The sequence below is a fragment of the Sminthopsis crassicaudata genome, chromosome 4, assembly GCF_048593235.1.
Source record: "Sminthopsis crassicaudata isolate SCR6 chromosome 4, ASM4859323v1, whole genome shotgun sequence".
Lineage (NCBI taxonomy): Eukaryota > Metazoa > Chordata > Mammalia > Dasyuromorphia > Dasyuridae > Sminthopsis > Sminthopsis crassicaudata.
In genome coordinates, this window is record NC_133620.1 from 477,339,359 (window position 1) to 477,356,763 (window position 17,405).

A 17,405-nucleotide genomic window follows, 5' to 3' on the forward strand; every position below is an offset into this window, starting at 1 on the left:
CCCCCTCCCCAACTTTAATTTAATTTAATTTAATTTAACTACAAACAGCAGGCAATGAGCAGTAACAGGAAAGGGGCTTGGCCCAAGGCTGCTGTTGACTGAAGCCCAAGGGAACCATGGGAGGAGGATGACATCATCACCATTGCATCCCCAGCACTAAGGTTTGGGGAGTGCTTCCTTCTCCAAGGGGGAGCCGGGAGGCAGGTGAGGAGGAGGAAGAAGAGGAGGAGGAAAAAGAGGAAGAAAAGGAGGAAGGGAAAGGGGAGGCGGGGGAGGGAAACGAGGAAAGGGAGGGGGTAAAGGGAGAAAAAGGATGGAAAGAGTCAGAGGAGGAAGAGGAGGACAAGCAACAGGGAGCTGCCTTTAAGGACCACAAAGCATTATGGACAAATCGCTGTTTGGAAGGACCTGGATGTCTGCAAAGGACCGGCAGTACACCTTGTTTGAACCCCACAGTGAATTGCTGTTCCCCCCTTATTCTGCAGGAGCCTGAGAATCTGCAAGGTCACAGCACCGGCACAAGGTCACACAGCCACAAGGATCTAGAGCGGGATTTCCCCCCAGGCTTGGGTCTCCAGGTCCGGAGTGTGGTCCAACAGCCCAATTTGGCTCCAGGACCTGTGATGGTGCTCCCCTTGGGCCCTTCTGCACCGGGGGCCTTTCCAGTGCTCCAGGTCCTCATGAGGTCAGCAGAGGGGAGCCCGAGGACCGGTTGGGTACAGCCTAGGAGTGTGGCCCGGGCCCTCATGGGGCCGACTTGGCTCCTATGTCCCTTCCTCCTCCTCAGTCTGAAGCCCAGCTGCTCCTGCTTCTTCCTCCTCCTCCTCGAGGATGAAGGGGAAGGGCCTTCCCCACACCCTAGGAAATGAGCTCTCCCAAGGAGGGGAGGGACCCCAGGCCCCGGGACGGTCCGGCAGACTTGGCCTTCTCTCTGAGTGACCCCACAGCAGGGAACTGGGGGGGCTTTGGAGGGACTAGTGCCGCCAAGGGCTAGATGCCCACTTCCAGCCCCCTTTACCCAGAGCCATAAGAGGGAATGGGGGGGAGCAGGATCCACCCACTCGACCCTCGGCCATGACCTCCTCCCCCACTCTGGACAAATGCTCGGCGGGGACAATCGGCCCCTTCAGGGCGGACAGAGAGAATTACTCGGAGGAAAGGAATCTGGTCAATCCAATGACTCGCCAGCCTTGGAGGGGGGCACTTCAGGAGAGCTTTTAGCACAAAAACTCATTCTCCAGATGCAAATCCCGGCCAGCTGCTCTCCCAGCTGCTGGGACGGGGGGGGGGCTGCGCTTCAGGCCCCAAGAAAGGGTTGTGAGAGCCTGGCCCAGAACCTGAGCAATGAGCGCCCCCCCAGCGTCCAGGCCAGGCCCTCGGGTGTCCCTGGAGCTGCCAGGGGACAAAGAGGGAAAAGAAGAGAAGGGGGAAGAAGAGGGGGAAGGGGGAGGAAGAGGGGGAAGGGGGAATAAGAGGGGGAAGGGGGAAGAAGAGGGGGAAGGGGGGATCCCCTCCAGCCCAGGCCTGAGTCAGCTGTGAGTCACAGGCTTTCCCTCCAGGCAGCTGAATCACTGGGAGCCCCCAGCCTCCTGGCCAAGCTTCCCCACGTGTTCCTGGGCCAGTCCCAGGAGTTTCTATTCCAGACTGTACTTTTAAAGTATCTGAGGAAGAACAATCAGCAAACCCCGGACCCGAGAGTCCGGCGGGTTAACCCGAGCCCACCCGGACCGGCCGGCCTGCGCACGCTTGCCCTGCCGTTTTCCGAACCCTTCTCGGTCACCGCCGAGTGCGGGGGGGAGACGATGAGCTTGGGGTCTCAAGGGCGAGGGCAGGGAAGTTCAGGAGCGGCTCTGGCCAAGGGGAGAAGTGTGGGGCTCCTGTGAGATCATCTGCCCACCCGGGAGGCTCTCTCCCTCATCACAAGTCACTAGCCCCAAAGTAACGGGCTGCCTCACTCCCCGTGCACGGGCCCGGCGCTCTGCCGCAGCCCTACAAATTCCCCGCCCCCCCCCCCTCTCTACCATCTTCGAGGGATCTCTGCAGCTAGCAGACAGACCGGACCGCAACCGTCCCCCTCCCCGAAACCCATGAATGCAAAGATGAAGGCCGGGCGGGATGCGCTTAGGGGCCGCCCCAGCCCCCTGGCCGCCCCAGCCCCCAGCCGCCCTAGTGCTTGGGGGCCGCCCCAGCCCCCTGGCCGCCCCAGCCCCCAGCCGCCCTAGTGCTTGGGGGCCGCCCCAGCCCCCTGGCCGGCCTAGCCCTTGGGGGGGCCGCTAGCCAGCCGGAGCAGGATGCGCTAAGGGGCTGTACGTGATTCCACGGCTGCTGAGGGGAACGGCCATGAGGGAGCTCCGGGTATGGAGGAGGAGGACCCGGAGTTGGCAGGAGGGGGAGGGGGGGGCTCGTGCTGCCCGGGGGTCTCGTGCTGCCCGGGGGTCTCCTGCCCGCTGACGAGACCTCTCCACATGAGAGGACGATAACTGTGCGGGCAGGTCGGGCAGGCTCTGGCCTCCCTCCCCTTCCCTCCTGTCTCCCATTTATCTCGTTCCCAATCCACGAGCAACAAGTGGGCAGGAGAGACTGCTAGGCAGGCCCCTCAGGGCGTGAGGACTCCCAGCTGTGGGCCCTCGGAGAACCACCCGCCCCTGCCCCCTTAGGCGAGGTCCTTAACAGGTGCGAGGTCCCCTTTGAACTGGGGCTTCCCGGCCCAAGTCCCAGATGTCCGGGTCCTGCCTTGCCCTTGCTCTACGGCCTCCGTGCTCGTTTGCCTCCTTTTCTGCACCAGCGCGACCCCCTGTATGGGAGAAGGGAGCCCAGGGTCTTGGGGGGAGCAGGGAGAAGCCGGTGGCGGGCACTGAGCCGGGGTCGCCCCTCAGGACGCCGCCTTGGGCTTTCGGGGCCAGAATGATGTCCCTCTGACGCTTGATGGGAGGTGGGCCAGGAAACAGGAGGCTGGGCCACAGAGCTCCGAGTGCCGATCCTGCCTCACACGTTCCGGCTCGGGACTCGTCCCTCACTCCCGGGGAGTCTCCCTGCTTTGGGAAGAGAAGGGGCCAGGGCGGCAGCTCTGCGTCTGGGCCTCTGCCCTGGATTCTTGCCCGGGCTTGATGGCCGACCTGGGCAGCTCTCTCGGGGCCCAAATGCCCGGGGCCCTTCCCCTGGGGGAAGCCAGACTGCGACCCAGTGTCCTGGGATGAAGAGCTCTCACGTGGGTGGGGCTCCGGCAGCAGGCCAGGCTGGGGGGAGGGGGGGCCGCAGCCTGGCTCGGCACCTTTTAGGGCACTGGAAGCCACAGGAGAGACCCCGGGGCCGAGTCCCTTCTCACCGCCCCTCGGCCAGTGCTGGGAACGCTCGCCCAAGCCTCTAAGTGACCCCGTCCGGGAACGGGCCACATCCCTGAAAGAACTGGCCCAGAACCCGGGAGTCCCGGCGGGGCCCGGGCCGCCAGCCTTTCTGAAGGCCCCAGCGGGACCCCCAGAGACTGCCTCGGAAGAAGCAGCGGCCCCAAAGTGCGGAGGGGGAGGGGGGCGCGCGATCTGAGGCGGGAGCAGAGGGTCCTCCGGGAAATCCCGCTCCTGCCGCCCCTCCCGGGCTCCGGCCACATGACGCCCCTGCGGCTCTGCCTCAACAGGATCTGGGGGAGGGGAGCGAGGACCCGGACAAATGCAGGGGGCCAGACTCGGAGCAGGGACGGCCCCGCCCCAGCGGGAGAAGCCCGGGGCCTCCTGCCTTCTGCTGACATGTGCACACGCGCACACGCATGGCACATGCACACGCACACACACGCATGCACACTGTACACGCACTGCACATGCACACGCACATACACACTGCACACGCACTGCACATGCACACACACGCATGCACACTGAACACGCATGCACATGCACACACACACATACACACTGCACACGCACTGCACATGCACACACACACATACACACTGCACACGCTGCACATGCACACACGCATACACACTGCACATGCACACACACATGCACACTGCACACTCACTGCACATGCACATACACACATACACACTGCACACGCTGCACATGCACACACACATGCACACTGCACATGCACACACATACACACTGCACACGCACTGCACATGCACACACACGCATACACACTGCACACGCTGCACATGCACACACACGCATACACACTGCACACGCACTGCATATGCACACACACTCTTGCGCCAGTTCTAAAGCCCCAGGCCACTGACCTGGTGACCCCAATTAATGATGAAAGGGAAAGGTGCATTCCTGTAAGGCAGGAAGCAGAGGAGGCCCTGAATGCCGGGCAAGGGAGGGGGAGGGGCGCATCTTTCTGCAGAAGCCGAGGTCCCCCCCAGACTGAGGAAGCAGGTCCCCAGCTCTTCCTCCTCTCTCCCCAGACCAGAGCCAGGGGAGGCCTGAGGGCTCCTGGGCTGGGCCCCTTTTGAGAAGGGCCCCTCCCTCCCTTGGCGCCTGCTCCCGTCCCACGGGCTGCTCCCCTGGCCGCCTGACGGGAAGGCGCTGACCCCGGGCGGAGGAGGGGCCGGCCCACAGCCGGGCACTGGGCGTTCTAGCCTTAGGCTGGCAGCCGCCTGGCACGTGGGGGGCAAAGGAAGGAGGGGAAAGTGGCGCTGGCGCAACACGGCCTGCCTTCTCGACCGGGAGGATAAGCAGGGCGGCCCAGGAGAGGGCGAGGCTCAAGCCTTTACCCTTCCACCTTCCGATCTAGACTGTGCCCATCTTACAGATGAAGAGACTGAGGCCCAAGGAAAAGCACTTGACCAGCACACAGCTGAGAAGAGGTTTGAATCCAGAGCTTCGGACGCCAGAGCAAGGGATCTTTGCACTGAGCCGGAGGCTGGAGAGGGCCAGAAGGCAGAGCTGGGGGTGCGCTCCTGGGCGGGCTGGGGCGCCCCCCATCACCTGACGGAGGCAGAGCCGGGGGTGCGCTCCTGGGCGGGCTGGGGCGCCCCCCATCACCTGACGGAGGCAGAGCCGGGGGTGCGATCCTGGGAGGGCTGGGGAGGCTCGGCCGGGACCCAGGCTCGATCCCCCCCCCCGCCTCCCCTCCCCTCGTCTTCCCCCCACCCCCGCCCGCGCGGAGACAAAGGCCGGGAGGGGGGCGGCCCGGGGCATTACCTGCAGCGGCCGCTACGAACACGCAGGCCCGCCGGGCGTCCCCCCGGGCGGGGAGCGAGGAGCAGGGCACGGGCAGCCGGCCCCGGCGCAGGTGGCCCCAGCACGCGTCTCGCAGGCCCTCGCAGAACTCCCGGCAGGGCGGCGGCGGCGCCCCGGGGCCGGGAGCGGTACAGCGGGGCGCCAGCAGCGAGCAGAGGAAGGCCTCGAGGAAGCGGTGGCACCGCGTGCGCAGCAGCCCCTCCCAGCGCCGCAGGGCGGCCCCCACCTGGCGGGCGCTGCCGTGCCCGGCGTAGTTGGGCAGCCAGAGGCGCTCGGGCTCCCGGCCGCCGCACAGGGGCAGAGGCCCGGGCGGCCGCACGCAGCGCCCCGGGGCCGGCGGGGCGCTTTGGGGCGCGGGGGGGCCCGGGCGCGGTCCGGACCGGAGGGGCCCGCCGGCCCCCGCCCCGCCCGAAGCGGCCCCGCCCCCGCGCGCCCCGAGCCCGGCCGCCCGCAGCCCCCGGGGCCCGCCGCCGCCCTGCGCCAGCCCGCGCCCCAAAGCGCCCGCCACCACAGGAAGAAGCGCCCCGGGGCCGGGGGGGAGGAAGCCTTCTCTTTCCAGGGAAGCTTGGCCGGCGGCCACGGTCCGGGGCAGGTCCCGGGGGGCAGGAGGCCGGGGCGCCCCGGGGGGCAGGGCGGGAAGAGGCACGCTACCTGGGGGAGGGGCCGAGGGCTGTCCCGGGGCCGGCTCCCGAGAGCCGCTTCCCGGAGGGGGGGCTCGGGTGCCCACGCTCCCGGGGGCGCTGGGCTCCGGGCCGGCTCCGTCGGAGGGGAGCGTGGGAAGGGTGGGGGGGGCGCCGGCCGCCGCCTCCCCCTCGGCGGAGCTCTCCGCATCGCTGCTCTCGTCCCAGAACTGAACCAGGCTGCGGATCCCCTGGGCCACGTTCAGGATCTTGGCGCCCACGCCGGCGAGGTTCTCGTCCTTGGGGTTCGCCCTCCCGGGGGGCGCCCGCGACGGGGCCGGGGCGGCACTGGCATTGGCGGGGGCGGTCTGCGACCCGGGCTCCGTCCGCTCGTCCGGGATCGCCCCGGGGGCGCTGGTCGGGGCCGCCGGGCCTTCGCTGGGGGCTGCGGGCCCCGCACCGAGGCCAGGCCCGCCCTGAGGCGCCGAGGTGGTCGGGAGGGCCCCCGGGGGGGCTTCGGTCGCCTTCGGGCCCCACCAGTTAAAAAAGTCAGCCCCGGCGCCGGGCCAGCGAGCGGCCAACAAGAAGAGGAGGGCCACGGCGCTCGCAGGGGGCGCCATCTAAAGGCGGAGAGCTGGCTGGGGTGCGGGACCCCGAGGTTCTCAAGTGTGCAGCCGCTGCACCATTCCTCCCTGGCAGCCCGTCTGTGCTCTCTGCCTCCGAGCACCCTTCCCAGTTGGCAGCCAAGCGGGGAGGGGTGGGGCCTGTCCAATCCTGGGCCGGCCCTCCCGCCTCCCCCATTCATTCCCGGCCTCCTCCCAGCGGGCCCCCTCCCGCCCCACCCACAAACACAAGTCGGAGTCCCAGACTGTCCCGGGGTGGGGGTGGGGGGCGTTTACAAGCATACCTGAAGTGCCTTTTCCCCCTTCCTTCATTTCAAATCAAAGCCATGGGGGAGGGCCGTAAGGGAGGGGGCGGGGGGTAGGGGAGGGAGGGGGCAGAAGATCCTCTCTAGGTCTGCAATCACCTTCTGGGCTGCCTGCGGTTCTGGGAGGAAACCCAGGTCCGGGCCCCACTCAGCCTCCGTTAACTCCTTACTAGCTGCGAGGGGAGGAGATCACCCAGTGCCCGCAGCTCTAGGACAGTGGAGTCAGCGAGCCAGGGGCAGTTCAGTCCCTCTCTGGGGTCAGGTAGCAGACCACCCCACAGCGGGAAAGCCCTAAAGTGGCCCAGGAGAGAGAGGGCGGCCAGGGTGAATCGTGGGGAAGGAGCAGAGGGTGAATCCCTGCAAGCAAATGGCCACAAATGTCGCCAGCTCCCCAAGCCTTGTCAAGTGGGCTGCTAGAGGGGCCAGGCCATTCCCCAGGCCACATCCATCCCCCAGGTCAGGGGGCTTCCAGAGTGCGCCAGACAGACAAGCATCCCCAAGGGGAAGGGAGCCCATTAGAAGGAGCCTCCTGGTACCCAGTAGGTATTGGTGACATCTCCTGGCACCAGGGGCCAGTGGGAAGGGAGGGGAGCACAAAGCTGAAGAAGAATGGAGCTCTGCCTGATGGGGAAAGGGGAACACACTGAGAACACCGAGAGAGCCCAATCTCTCAACCTGCTGATTTGCCCTTCCATTCAAACACACCCCCCCCCCACCTTGGCTGCATAAAATGGGCCAATCTAGCTAGACCCTCTGGGGAGAGGACCAGACAGGTCAGGAGTTGGGCACCAGGGCAGAGTCCTAGCTGGGACTCTGGGCAAGTTAGTCCCAGACTGTCTCCCGCTCATGTCCAAATCTATGAAATGGGCATGAAAAGTCCAACCGGGCCTTCCTCAAAGGCTTGTTGGGAGATTACAGACAGGAAAATAAGGCATTACATGTGCACCAAGAGACCAAGACAGAGCAACAGAGAGACAAGATGGAGAGACTGGGAGCAAACAGAACTGACTCCTCAGGCTAAAAATAAAAAGCCAGCCAGTCGGATGATGTCTGCTGGGATTAACAGACACCTCTCATTGTATCTGAATTCTTTTTCTTAAGGTCTGTCGAGGCCATCTCCACACTGGTGTCTGACCCCCTTTGTCTAGGTCATGTATAGGAGCCCACATGCACAGCGGATGTTATCTAGAGTTCCTCGAATCCAAAAGTCTTCCCTCCAATTCGTGCTGCCCGGAAAGAAACTCATCTCCAGCCTCTCCTTGAAAGCCTCCAGCAGGGACGGAACTTCATTACATCCTGAAGAAGCCAGCTACAGTTTAGGCAGTTCTGTGGTTAATCCTTGGTAGCCGCTTAGAGCCTGCTCCTCTAATTCCTATGCGTTGCTTCTGCTCTGTCTCCTGGATCAAACTGAACCCGAATAAGTGCCCTTCATTGACATGGAAGCATCCAGGGGCTCTGGGATGCCTCCGGTTAGGTGAGATCTGGGACCACAGAAAAAGAGTCTAAAGGTGCCGGTGACCCACACTCAGACCAAGACACTAAGGCCATCACCACTAACAAATGATGTTCTTTAAACTATCCAGCATTTACCTGTTATTTCGTTGGTTACTCTCTACAACCCAAGGAAGTAGGTGGTTATTTCCCATTACTATGGAAAAAACCGAGGCAGGCAGAGATGACTTGACTTGCCCAGAATTCCAGAGTTAATAGCAAACGTCTATTGTTACATCTGAATTCGGTTCTTCCTGATGCAAAGCCCACTGAGCACTCATGGAGGCTCCAAGATCATTGAGGTAGAAGGCTGTAAATGGCAGCCCTCCGGCTCCAGATACTGCACGCACGTCTCCACTGGACCACGCTGCCACTGCTGCACGCTCTCCCTGTGGGATTCCACCGGCACTTCCAACGCTCTGAATCCATTCAAACCCTTCTTCCACATAGATGAACTTAAGGTTGCAAGAAGGAGAGACAGGAGCCCTGTGAATGAGGAGGTGACAGGCCTGCTGAGTTCTGCTCTGCTCAGACCCACCTGCATTGCAGGATTCTTTTCTGGGGGCCACATTTTAGGCAGAAAGTGGGCATCCTGGGAAGCACCCCCAAGAGGAGGAAGACCAGAATATCTCCCAATCATGCCACAGGAGGCACACTTAAAGGAATCATTGGCAACCCAGGAGTCCTCCTGCACTCCTCACTCTCTCATCCTCCTCCTCCATCCAAGCTGTTGCCAAGGCCTGTCAATCCTCTTCACATCTCTGTCACTTCTGCTTTACCAATTTCACCTCTGATGTATCTTTCATCTATTTTATCTCTATAGCATCTCTAGTCAACTTCACCTCTACAACATCTCATCAATTTCATCTGTACAGCACCTCTCTATTTCACCTGCTTTGCCAATTTCACCTCTTCACATCTCTCTCACATCTGCTTTGCCAATTTCACCTCTACATCTCTCTATTTCACCTCTGCTTTACCAGTTTCACCTCTTCACATCTATTTCACCTCTGCTTTGCCAGTTTCACTTCTACATCTCTCTATTTCATCTCTGCTTTGCCAATTTCACCTCTTCATATCTATTTTACCTCTGCTTTGCCAATTTCACCTCTTCATATCTATTTCACTTCTGCTTTGCCAATTTCACCTCTTCACATCTATTTCACCTCTGCTTTGCCAGTTTCACTTCTACATCTCTCTATTTCATCTCTGCTTTGCCAATTTCACCTCTTCACATCTATTTCACCTCTGCTTTGCCAGTTTCACTTCTACATCTCTCTATTTCATCTCTGCTTTGCCAGTTTCACTTCTAGAGCATTGCTCCAGATTTCACACTGTTATATCTCTTCCATGCATCCCCTCTTCTCCTCTGACATTGCCCCTCCCCTGGAGCGGACCCTCATCTCCTCATGTTTGGACCATGGCCATTGCTGCTGAGGCATCTGATTTCCTCATCTCTCCACTCCAACATCTTCCATTTAGACACAAATGTGGCTTTCCCCAAAGATCAGGGTCTGACCTGTCACGACACACACACACAGCACACACACACACACACACACACACACATCCCCTTGATAACCTCCAGTGCCCCCCCCAACTCCTCCAGGACCCTTCATCCTTCAGCTTCGACCTGATTCTGCAGAGTTGTCGTATGCATCGCCCCCCTTGTGCAGTCAAGCCAGCCCCTTGTTCTCAGCGTTCTAGCTCTGCCTGCATTCTGGAATACAAAACCATTATCTGAGCATCTTTCTTCTTGATCTCGCCTCCATGGAAATGTCTTCTCTCTCCAAATCATTCTGTACTTTTTGATTTATTTTCTCTTAAATTGGCTTAAGGCAACTTAACTTGATGGCTTCTAAGGCATTCTAAATTCTAAAAATAGGGGATTCTAGAGCATATGATCTCTGGAACATGGACTTCTGGGAGCAGGGTCTGTGATTCTTTCCCTCTTTGTTATCTCCTGTGCAGAGTCCGGTGCGGGGCACAGAGTGGGCCTTAATGAATTATTATTGACTGGGGATTGGGGATGTTTAGCCAGCAGAAGGAAAGACTCAGGAGGAATAGAATTTCCCTTCCCAGCTCCATTCCTTCCCAGGTTTTGTATGTACCCAAAGGCTCATTGCCTGCCCTCTCTCAGGTTGGATGCAGGAGCAGCCACTCGTGAAAGAGCTAATGGCCAAAGCTACCACAGAAAGTCATTCATTAATCAACCTGCCTCTGGAGAGATTTGTTCCCCAAAAACTTTCTCAGAGAGAGTTAACTAAATTACTTCGTGGAGACTTTGGCCATTGGCAGTTGGACTTGGTCCCTCCTTCCCTCCCTGGGCTAGGGATAGGCCAGATGCAAACATCTGTTCTTCAGCAGCCTCAGCTCTCAAAATTAATCCCCTGATGCAGAGGATTAATCCTAAACAAATTATCAGAGAATAGTGTCCTTTTGTTTGAAAATCCCTGCAGACTCAAATACTGGTTTCTGCAAGGCTCTTTATCCCTCCCTTCCTCATTCCCTCACTCGGAGTGCAGTGTCTGAGTCCAAGGATAGAGAGAGAGATGCGAGCAATGAAGCTTGAAATGCCTGGAACTGTCCTAGCCATAGAAAGGAGGAAGCAAAGAGAGGCAGCGTGGCCTAGTGAGAAGGGAACCAACAGGTCTTGGTCTTGGAGCCAGCAGAAGCTGGTGGCAAGTCCCCTTAAATATTGAGGAGTATGACCATGGGCCAATCACCTCATAAGAGCTGAGACCGAGGGGTCTAAGTCACCCATTTTACAGATGAAGAAACTGAAGTCCAGAAAAGAAAGAAAGTTCCTAGAGCTGGAGTGAGGCTTGGAGGTCATCTATCAGACCACAAACTTCTGGAGGGCAGGGACTGAAGTTTTCCTCTTTTTGTATTCCTAGTATTTAGCTCAGTGCCTGTTATACAGTAGATACTTAATCAATATTTATTGACTGACTGACCTGATCTAGCCCTTCCTTTTACAAAGAAGAAAATGATGAAGTGACTGGACCAAGGACAAGGAGAAAGCAAACATTTAAAACAAGACCCAATCCAAGTCCTCCGAACCCAGAGACCACACTAACTAGCTCCCTGAACAGCACCCGTGGGAAGCACTTATAAATGCGTGTTCACTGGCGGACAGATGGAGGAGACCAATCCCTGAGGCAGCTGGCAGACACGCAGGAAAGACACTCCACTGAAAGTCCGGCTCGGAGCTGGGCCCTCCTCCCGGACCTCGCCAGGGCCCCGGCCTGACCTGAGCCCCAGGGGGCACAAGCTGGGCCACGGGGAGATGCCTTCAGGAAGCAGAGGCTCCTGGGAGAATTGGGAGGTGGGGGCAGTGGGGCATAATCACCATAGAATGCTCTAAATGTGAGCAAACCAGAGGAACATGTATTTATTTGCCCTATGTGTGAAAATCAAGCTGCACAGAGAGCTGCACGTGGACGGAAGTGGCCACAGATACGCTCCCTTAGAGACACACTAATGCCCAAGACTTCAGCGACACACCAGTGGACACTAGCAGCCCCCCCTCACTTCTGGCCCCCAATGAGCGGCAGAGGTCCTCTCGGGGCCTCGGCCTCCACCTCGGTGCCAGGATGGCGCAGCCAGGATCCTGCTCCATCCCTGAGTCTCTTGCCAGCAGTGATGGGAGGATACCTTTCCCCTAAAAGCCTCCTCGGAGGCTGTAAGCAGAACCTTTGCCAGCCCTGCAGGAGGCTGGGCAAGGGGAGGGATCTTCCTTGGGAGTTCTCAGGGAGAATTGGTTAATCCTCTCTTCTCCCAGTACGAAGGACCAAGCAGACACCCCCTTTTATGGTACGGAACTGTGCCCCGACATGTCAGCTGCTCTCCTGGCATCCCACACCCGCAGCCGGGCCACGCTCTGTCCCAGCATGCTCAGCTCCCATTCCCAGGGGGGCCGTCTTTCGGCTGGCAGGAGGTTCTGCCCATCTGCAGGACAGACATGGGGGGCGGGGAGAACCCGGGGCTTTGAAGGCAAAGGGCCCGAGTGCGAGTCCTCTCTCCCTGGGGGCTGCTGGACAAGCCTCCCGGAGCTTCTGGGCCCTTCTCCAAAGTGCCGCTGGCCCCGGGGCTGCCTTGGGAGTCACTAAGAAGCTGCTCACCCCGAATGTGCCCCCGTCTCTTAGGAAATGGCCCTGGGAGTCATGTTTTCCCCCAAAGAGAAAATGAAGTCGGAGGGCAGCCAAGAGCCTTCCCTCCCCTGGCCCATCCCCAGGGAGGCTCTCCAGGACCCTGCAAAGCCAAGGGGAGACTCCAAAGCCCCAGGCGGGGGGCGTCCCCATGTCCAGGAGCACGGATCCCGAGGCTGTCCGGACCTCGCACAGAGTACCCGCCCTGGGCAGGAAGGGGGCGTCGCCGCCGCAGATCTTCTGGGATAAATGAGCACTGACGCAGCGGGGGACGCACCACATCTCCCGGCCCCCCGGGGCTCCGTGCTCTTCTGGGGCGCTCCTCACCAACGCCCCCGCCAGCGCTCCAGGGGGTGGGAAATGCTGCCGCAGATGAAGGCTCAACAAGCCGGATGAGCCTCGGGAAGGTGGGGCAACGGGAGGGGGGGGACACGAGCTCTGGCAACCCCAGCGCGTCTCATCCCCCCCCCCCCCCGGGGCCAGACCCGAGCTTCAGGAAGGGCGGGGAGGGTTGCAGAGTCCCTATTCCTCACCCATAAAATAGGGCCGTGGCCTGAGAGGCCTCCAAGACAGCTCAGCTCCCTAGGGTCCGGCCAGGGGCGGGAAGCCCAAGGCCTGGGGAAAGCCCTTGGAGAAATGGGCCGCTTGGCGCAGGACTCTGGCTTCTGCCTTTTTATTCCCATGCACAATCCTAGCATACATTAAGCACTTAATAAAGGCTTCTTGGATTGAAGCCCTCCCACTCTAGCGCACTTTTGTTATCCCGGGGGCCTTTGATCACAGTGAGCCCCCGCGTTCTTCGTAGCTTCTTCCCAGTCCTGAGGTAGGAAAGAGGAGGAAGAGGAGGAGGGAGGGGAGGAGGGGAGCCTGGCTCCCGCTGCCCTTAAGTTCCCCTCCTCGGAGGCTCCCAGCCTCCTTCGCTGGGTGCCGGCCTCCCGGCCTCCGAGGGGGCAGACGCTGCCCAGTGCCCGGCACGCCTGCCCCACTGTCGGGGAAGCTCGGTCCCAGCTCCCCGAAATGGCTGCGAACCTGTGGCTCGGAGGGTTCCTTGTGGGTGCGATCGCCAACGTGGGGGGGGGCAGAAGGGGCTCCGTCTGCTCCTCCCCCTCCCCCCTTAGGGCTTCTGAGGGCTCGCAGCCAATGCCCCTCTGCAGGAGCCCAGCCCGCCCTGGCGATCACACACAAACACACCCGCCCTGGACCCCTCCCCACCACTGAGTCACATTCGCAGCTTGCTCATTCCTGTCCTCTGGGTAGGAGCCTTCCTTCTAGCGGCCTCAGTTCTATTATTAAACACGCTCACGCACTCACGCACTCACACACACACTCACACTCACATTCACACACACTCACACATTCTCACACACAATCTCACACTCACACTCACACACATTCACACACAAACTCACACTCACACACTCACACTTACACTCTCTCACACTTACACACATTCTCACACACAATCTCACACTCACACTCACTCACACTCACACCCAAACTCACACTCACACACTCACACTTACACTCTCTCACACTTACACACATTCTCACACACAATCTCACACTCACACTCACTCACACTCACACCCAAACTCACACTCACACACTCACACTTACACTCTCTCACACTTACACACAATCTCACACACTCACTCACACTCACACACACATTCACACACACTCACTCACACCCAAACTCACACACACACTCACACTCACATTCACACACACTCACACATTCTCACACACAATCTCACACTCACACACATTCACACACAAACTCACACTCACACACTCACACTTACACTCTCTCACACTTACACACATTCTCACACACAATCTCACACTCACACTCACTCACACTCACACCCAAACTCACACTCACACACTCACACTTACACTCTCTCACACTTACACACATTCTCACACACAATCTCACACTCACACTCACTCACACTCACACCCAAACTCACACTCACACACTCACACTTACACTCTCTCACACTTACACACAATCTCACACACTCACTCACACTCACACACACATTCACACACACTCACTCACACCCAAACTCACACACACACTCACACTCACATTCACACACACTCACACATTCTCACACACAATCTCACACTCACACACATTCACACACAAACTCACACTCACTCACACTCACACCCAAACTCACACTCACACTTACACTCTCTCACACTTACACTCACGCACTCACACATTCACACACACTCACACACTCTCACACTTACTCTCTCACACTGACACACTCACGCACTCACACACACACTCACTCACACTCACATTCACACACACACATTCTCACACTTACCCTCTCTCACACTCACGCACTCACACACTCACTCACACACACTCACACTCACACACTCACACTTACACTCTCTCACACTCACACACACACACTCACACTCTCACGCACTCACACACACACTCACACTCACATTCTCACACACATTCACACACACACACTCACACACACACTCACATCACATTCTCACACACAATCTCACACACACACTCACGCACTCACACACTCACTCACACTCACATTCACACACACTCACACTCTCACACACAAACTCACACACACACTCACACACTCACACTCTCTCACACTCACACACTCTCACACACACTCACACTCTCACACACAAACTCTCACACACTCACACACATTCACTCACACTCACTCACACTCACACACTCACTCACACACTCTCACATTCACACACACACTCTCACACTCTCACACACTCACACTCACACACATTCTCACACACACACACACTCACACTCACACACACCCCCTAACGACTCCTGGGGCTCTGAGGGATCAGCTGTTTCCAAGGTGGGACCAGAGGGGATAAAGGTGAGGAACATTGAGAGTATGTGATGGGGAGCCCCCAGTCCACGGTGACAGGGCGCTGCCCCCCTCAGTCCCTTTGCTTCCCTCAGCTCCCACCATCAAGCCTTTCAGGTCTTCAAAGCACTTTGCACGTGTTCTGTCATATGAGCTGCAGTGATAACCCCGTGACACAGGAAGTCCGGGCCCTTTATCAGTTTTACATTTGTGGAAACTGAGTCTGAGGAGGAGACATAATGTGCTCAAGGTCCCACAGCTAGCAAAGGCGCAGGCAGGACTGGCATCCGGATCCTGGGGGGTTCCCTGTGCTTCCCTCTAACTCAGCTTTGAGTCCTTTTCAAGTCATAAATCAGCCTTCCCTCCAGAAGTGCTTTATCCTAGGAAATGATCCCAGTGCCCAAGGCCCAGATCCCACCCAGAGCCCCAGGTCACTCCCCCCTTGCCCAGAGCTCCCCCCAAACGAGTGACCCCCCACATCTGTGGATCCCTTGCCCAAGTGCCCAAGAGCAGTGGGGAAAGCCCTGCCTCCCCCGCAGGCTCCCCGCCTGTCCTGCTCTCCTCCCACCCAGCCGTCACCTGGACCCGCATCCCCCCCCCACGATCCGTGGCCATTCTTTCTCGGGCTTCGCTCTCCCCCGACCCCGCTCTCCCCCCAAGAAGCCCCCGGTTCGGGGCTGCTTTTAAACTTGAGGTGAAGAGGAAACAAGGGCCGAAGCCAGAGCCGCCGGGAGGTGGACGGCGGTGGGAGCTGTGCCGGACGGGCTGGCTCGGGCCCAGAGGTCACGGGCCAAGGCCCCAAGCCTTCTGAACATCAAGGGGCCAGAGCCGCCTCATCCGCCCAACGGGGCCCAGGCCTGGGGCGGGGGGAGGACTGATCGGCTTCCAAGAGCGATTTCCTCATCCAGGAGCGGGCCCTGCTCCAGCCATCCCCCGAGCCTTCCCCGTGCACACACAGACACACGCACATGCAGACACGGATGTACACACACACGTGTGCACACACATACCCAGAGAGCACGCACATGCACAGGAGCAGATCTGCTTGGGAAGCCCCTCCCCGTGGGGCAGCATCCCCCCTTTCCTCTCACCTCAGCCCGGCCAGACTCTCCCACGCCCGCTCAATGTCCCCACAGCCCCCACAACCCCCCACAGCTTCAGTCCCCTCCCGGTGGTCCTTCCTCCCCAGCTTGTTTCCCGAGGCACCGGCCGAGCCCTCTCTGTCCCTGCTGCCCCTAGCCCAGACCCCCCAGCAGCCTCCAAAGCCCCCCATGCTGGCACCAGGTCCGCGGCTCACCTCCCGCTCCCCCTTTCATAAACTCTGAGTTCCGGATGCTCCGGGTCCCCCATCCTGCCCCATCCCGCAGCCATTCCCGGGCTTCCCTGAGCCCGCCTGGGATCCTTTGCCAGCTGCTGCCCTCCTGGCTGGGACGGGACCCTGGGGGAGACGCCCCACCCTGTGGGGCAAGTGCCGTGCCCCAGGGCCTCCGTCCAGAATCACCTCCCGGCCTTCTGGAGGCAGCAAAAGCCAAGCGGGGAGGGTTGAATGCCTGAGCCCGAGGCCGGCTGGGGGCCGTGTGGAGGACACGGGGAGAGCGCTAAAACTGATGCAGGGGAGAGGGACGGGCCCAGAGACCCCGGCGAAGGCTGGCGGCGGCTCCAGAAGCGCCTTCTCTGTGGTAGAGGATAGCGCCCGCCGGGGCGCTCTGCAGAGGGCCCTCCGAAAAGGGCCCAGAACCTTTCCTAGTTACAGCAGATTGCACCTTTGCTGGGAAATAGGAACGAGATGGCAACTTGGAAAATCAAGAACCCGAGCTCTCCATGGGGCTCTCACTGTGCGCACCTGGAGTGAATCGGGGCCTGGCTGGAGCCTGCCGCAGGAACGGGGGTTTGTGCTTCCTGGCCCAGAGACAGACTGGCGGCTGGAAGAGCCCCCGCCAGGGAGAGGCCTAAGGTGGGGCCCCTTGGGCTTCTCCCGGTCACAGAGGCAGGTCACCCGACATCTGGATCAGAACCCGGGCCCTCGGCCTCCCGGTCACCTCACCCGGAGCACTCCACCTGCACGTTGTCCAGCCGAGCCGGGGACTCGGAAGGGCAGGGTGGGCGTGAGCATCAGCGGCGCAGCCCGGCCCCCGCCT

General features: G+C 59.8%; 1 protein-coding gene across 4 annotated transcripts in view; it reads right to left on the reverse strand.

Annotated features, from left to right (window-relative positions):
• COL18A1 (collagen type XVIII alpha 1 chain) overlaps positions 1-17,405 on the reverse strand; it is an 89,686-nt gene that overhangs the window by 31,024 nt on the left and 41,257 nt on the right. For 2 of the 4 annotated variants that reach the window (XM_074264524.1, XM_074264523.1), the window contains exon 1: positions 5,835-6,512. The exons of the other annotated variants lie outside the window; for them this stretch is intronic. In XM_074264524.1, the coding sequence (XP_074120625.1) occupies positions 5,835-6,423 (589 nt within the window). In that variant the 5' untranslated portion in view covers positions 6,424-6,512. Of the gene's footprint in view, positions 1-5,834; positions 6,513-17,405 lie in introns of those variants that run through there. 4 annotated transcript variants of the gene reach the window in all.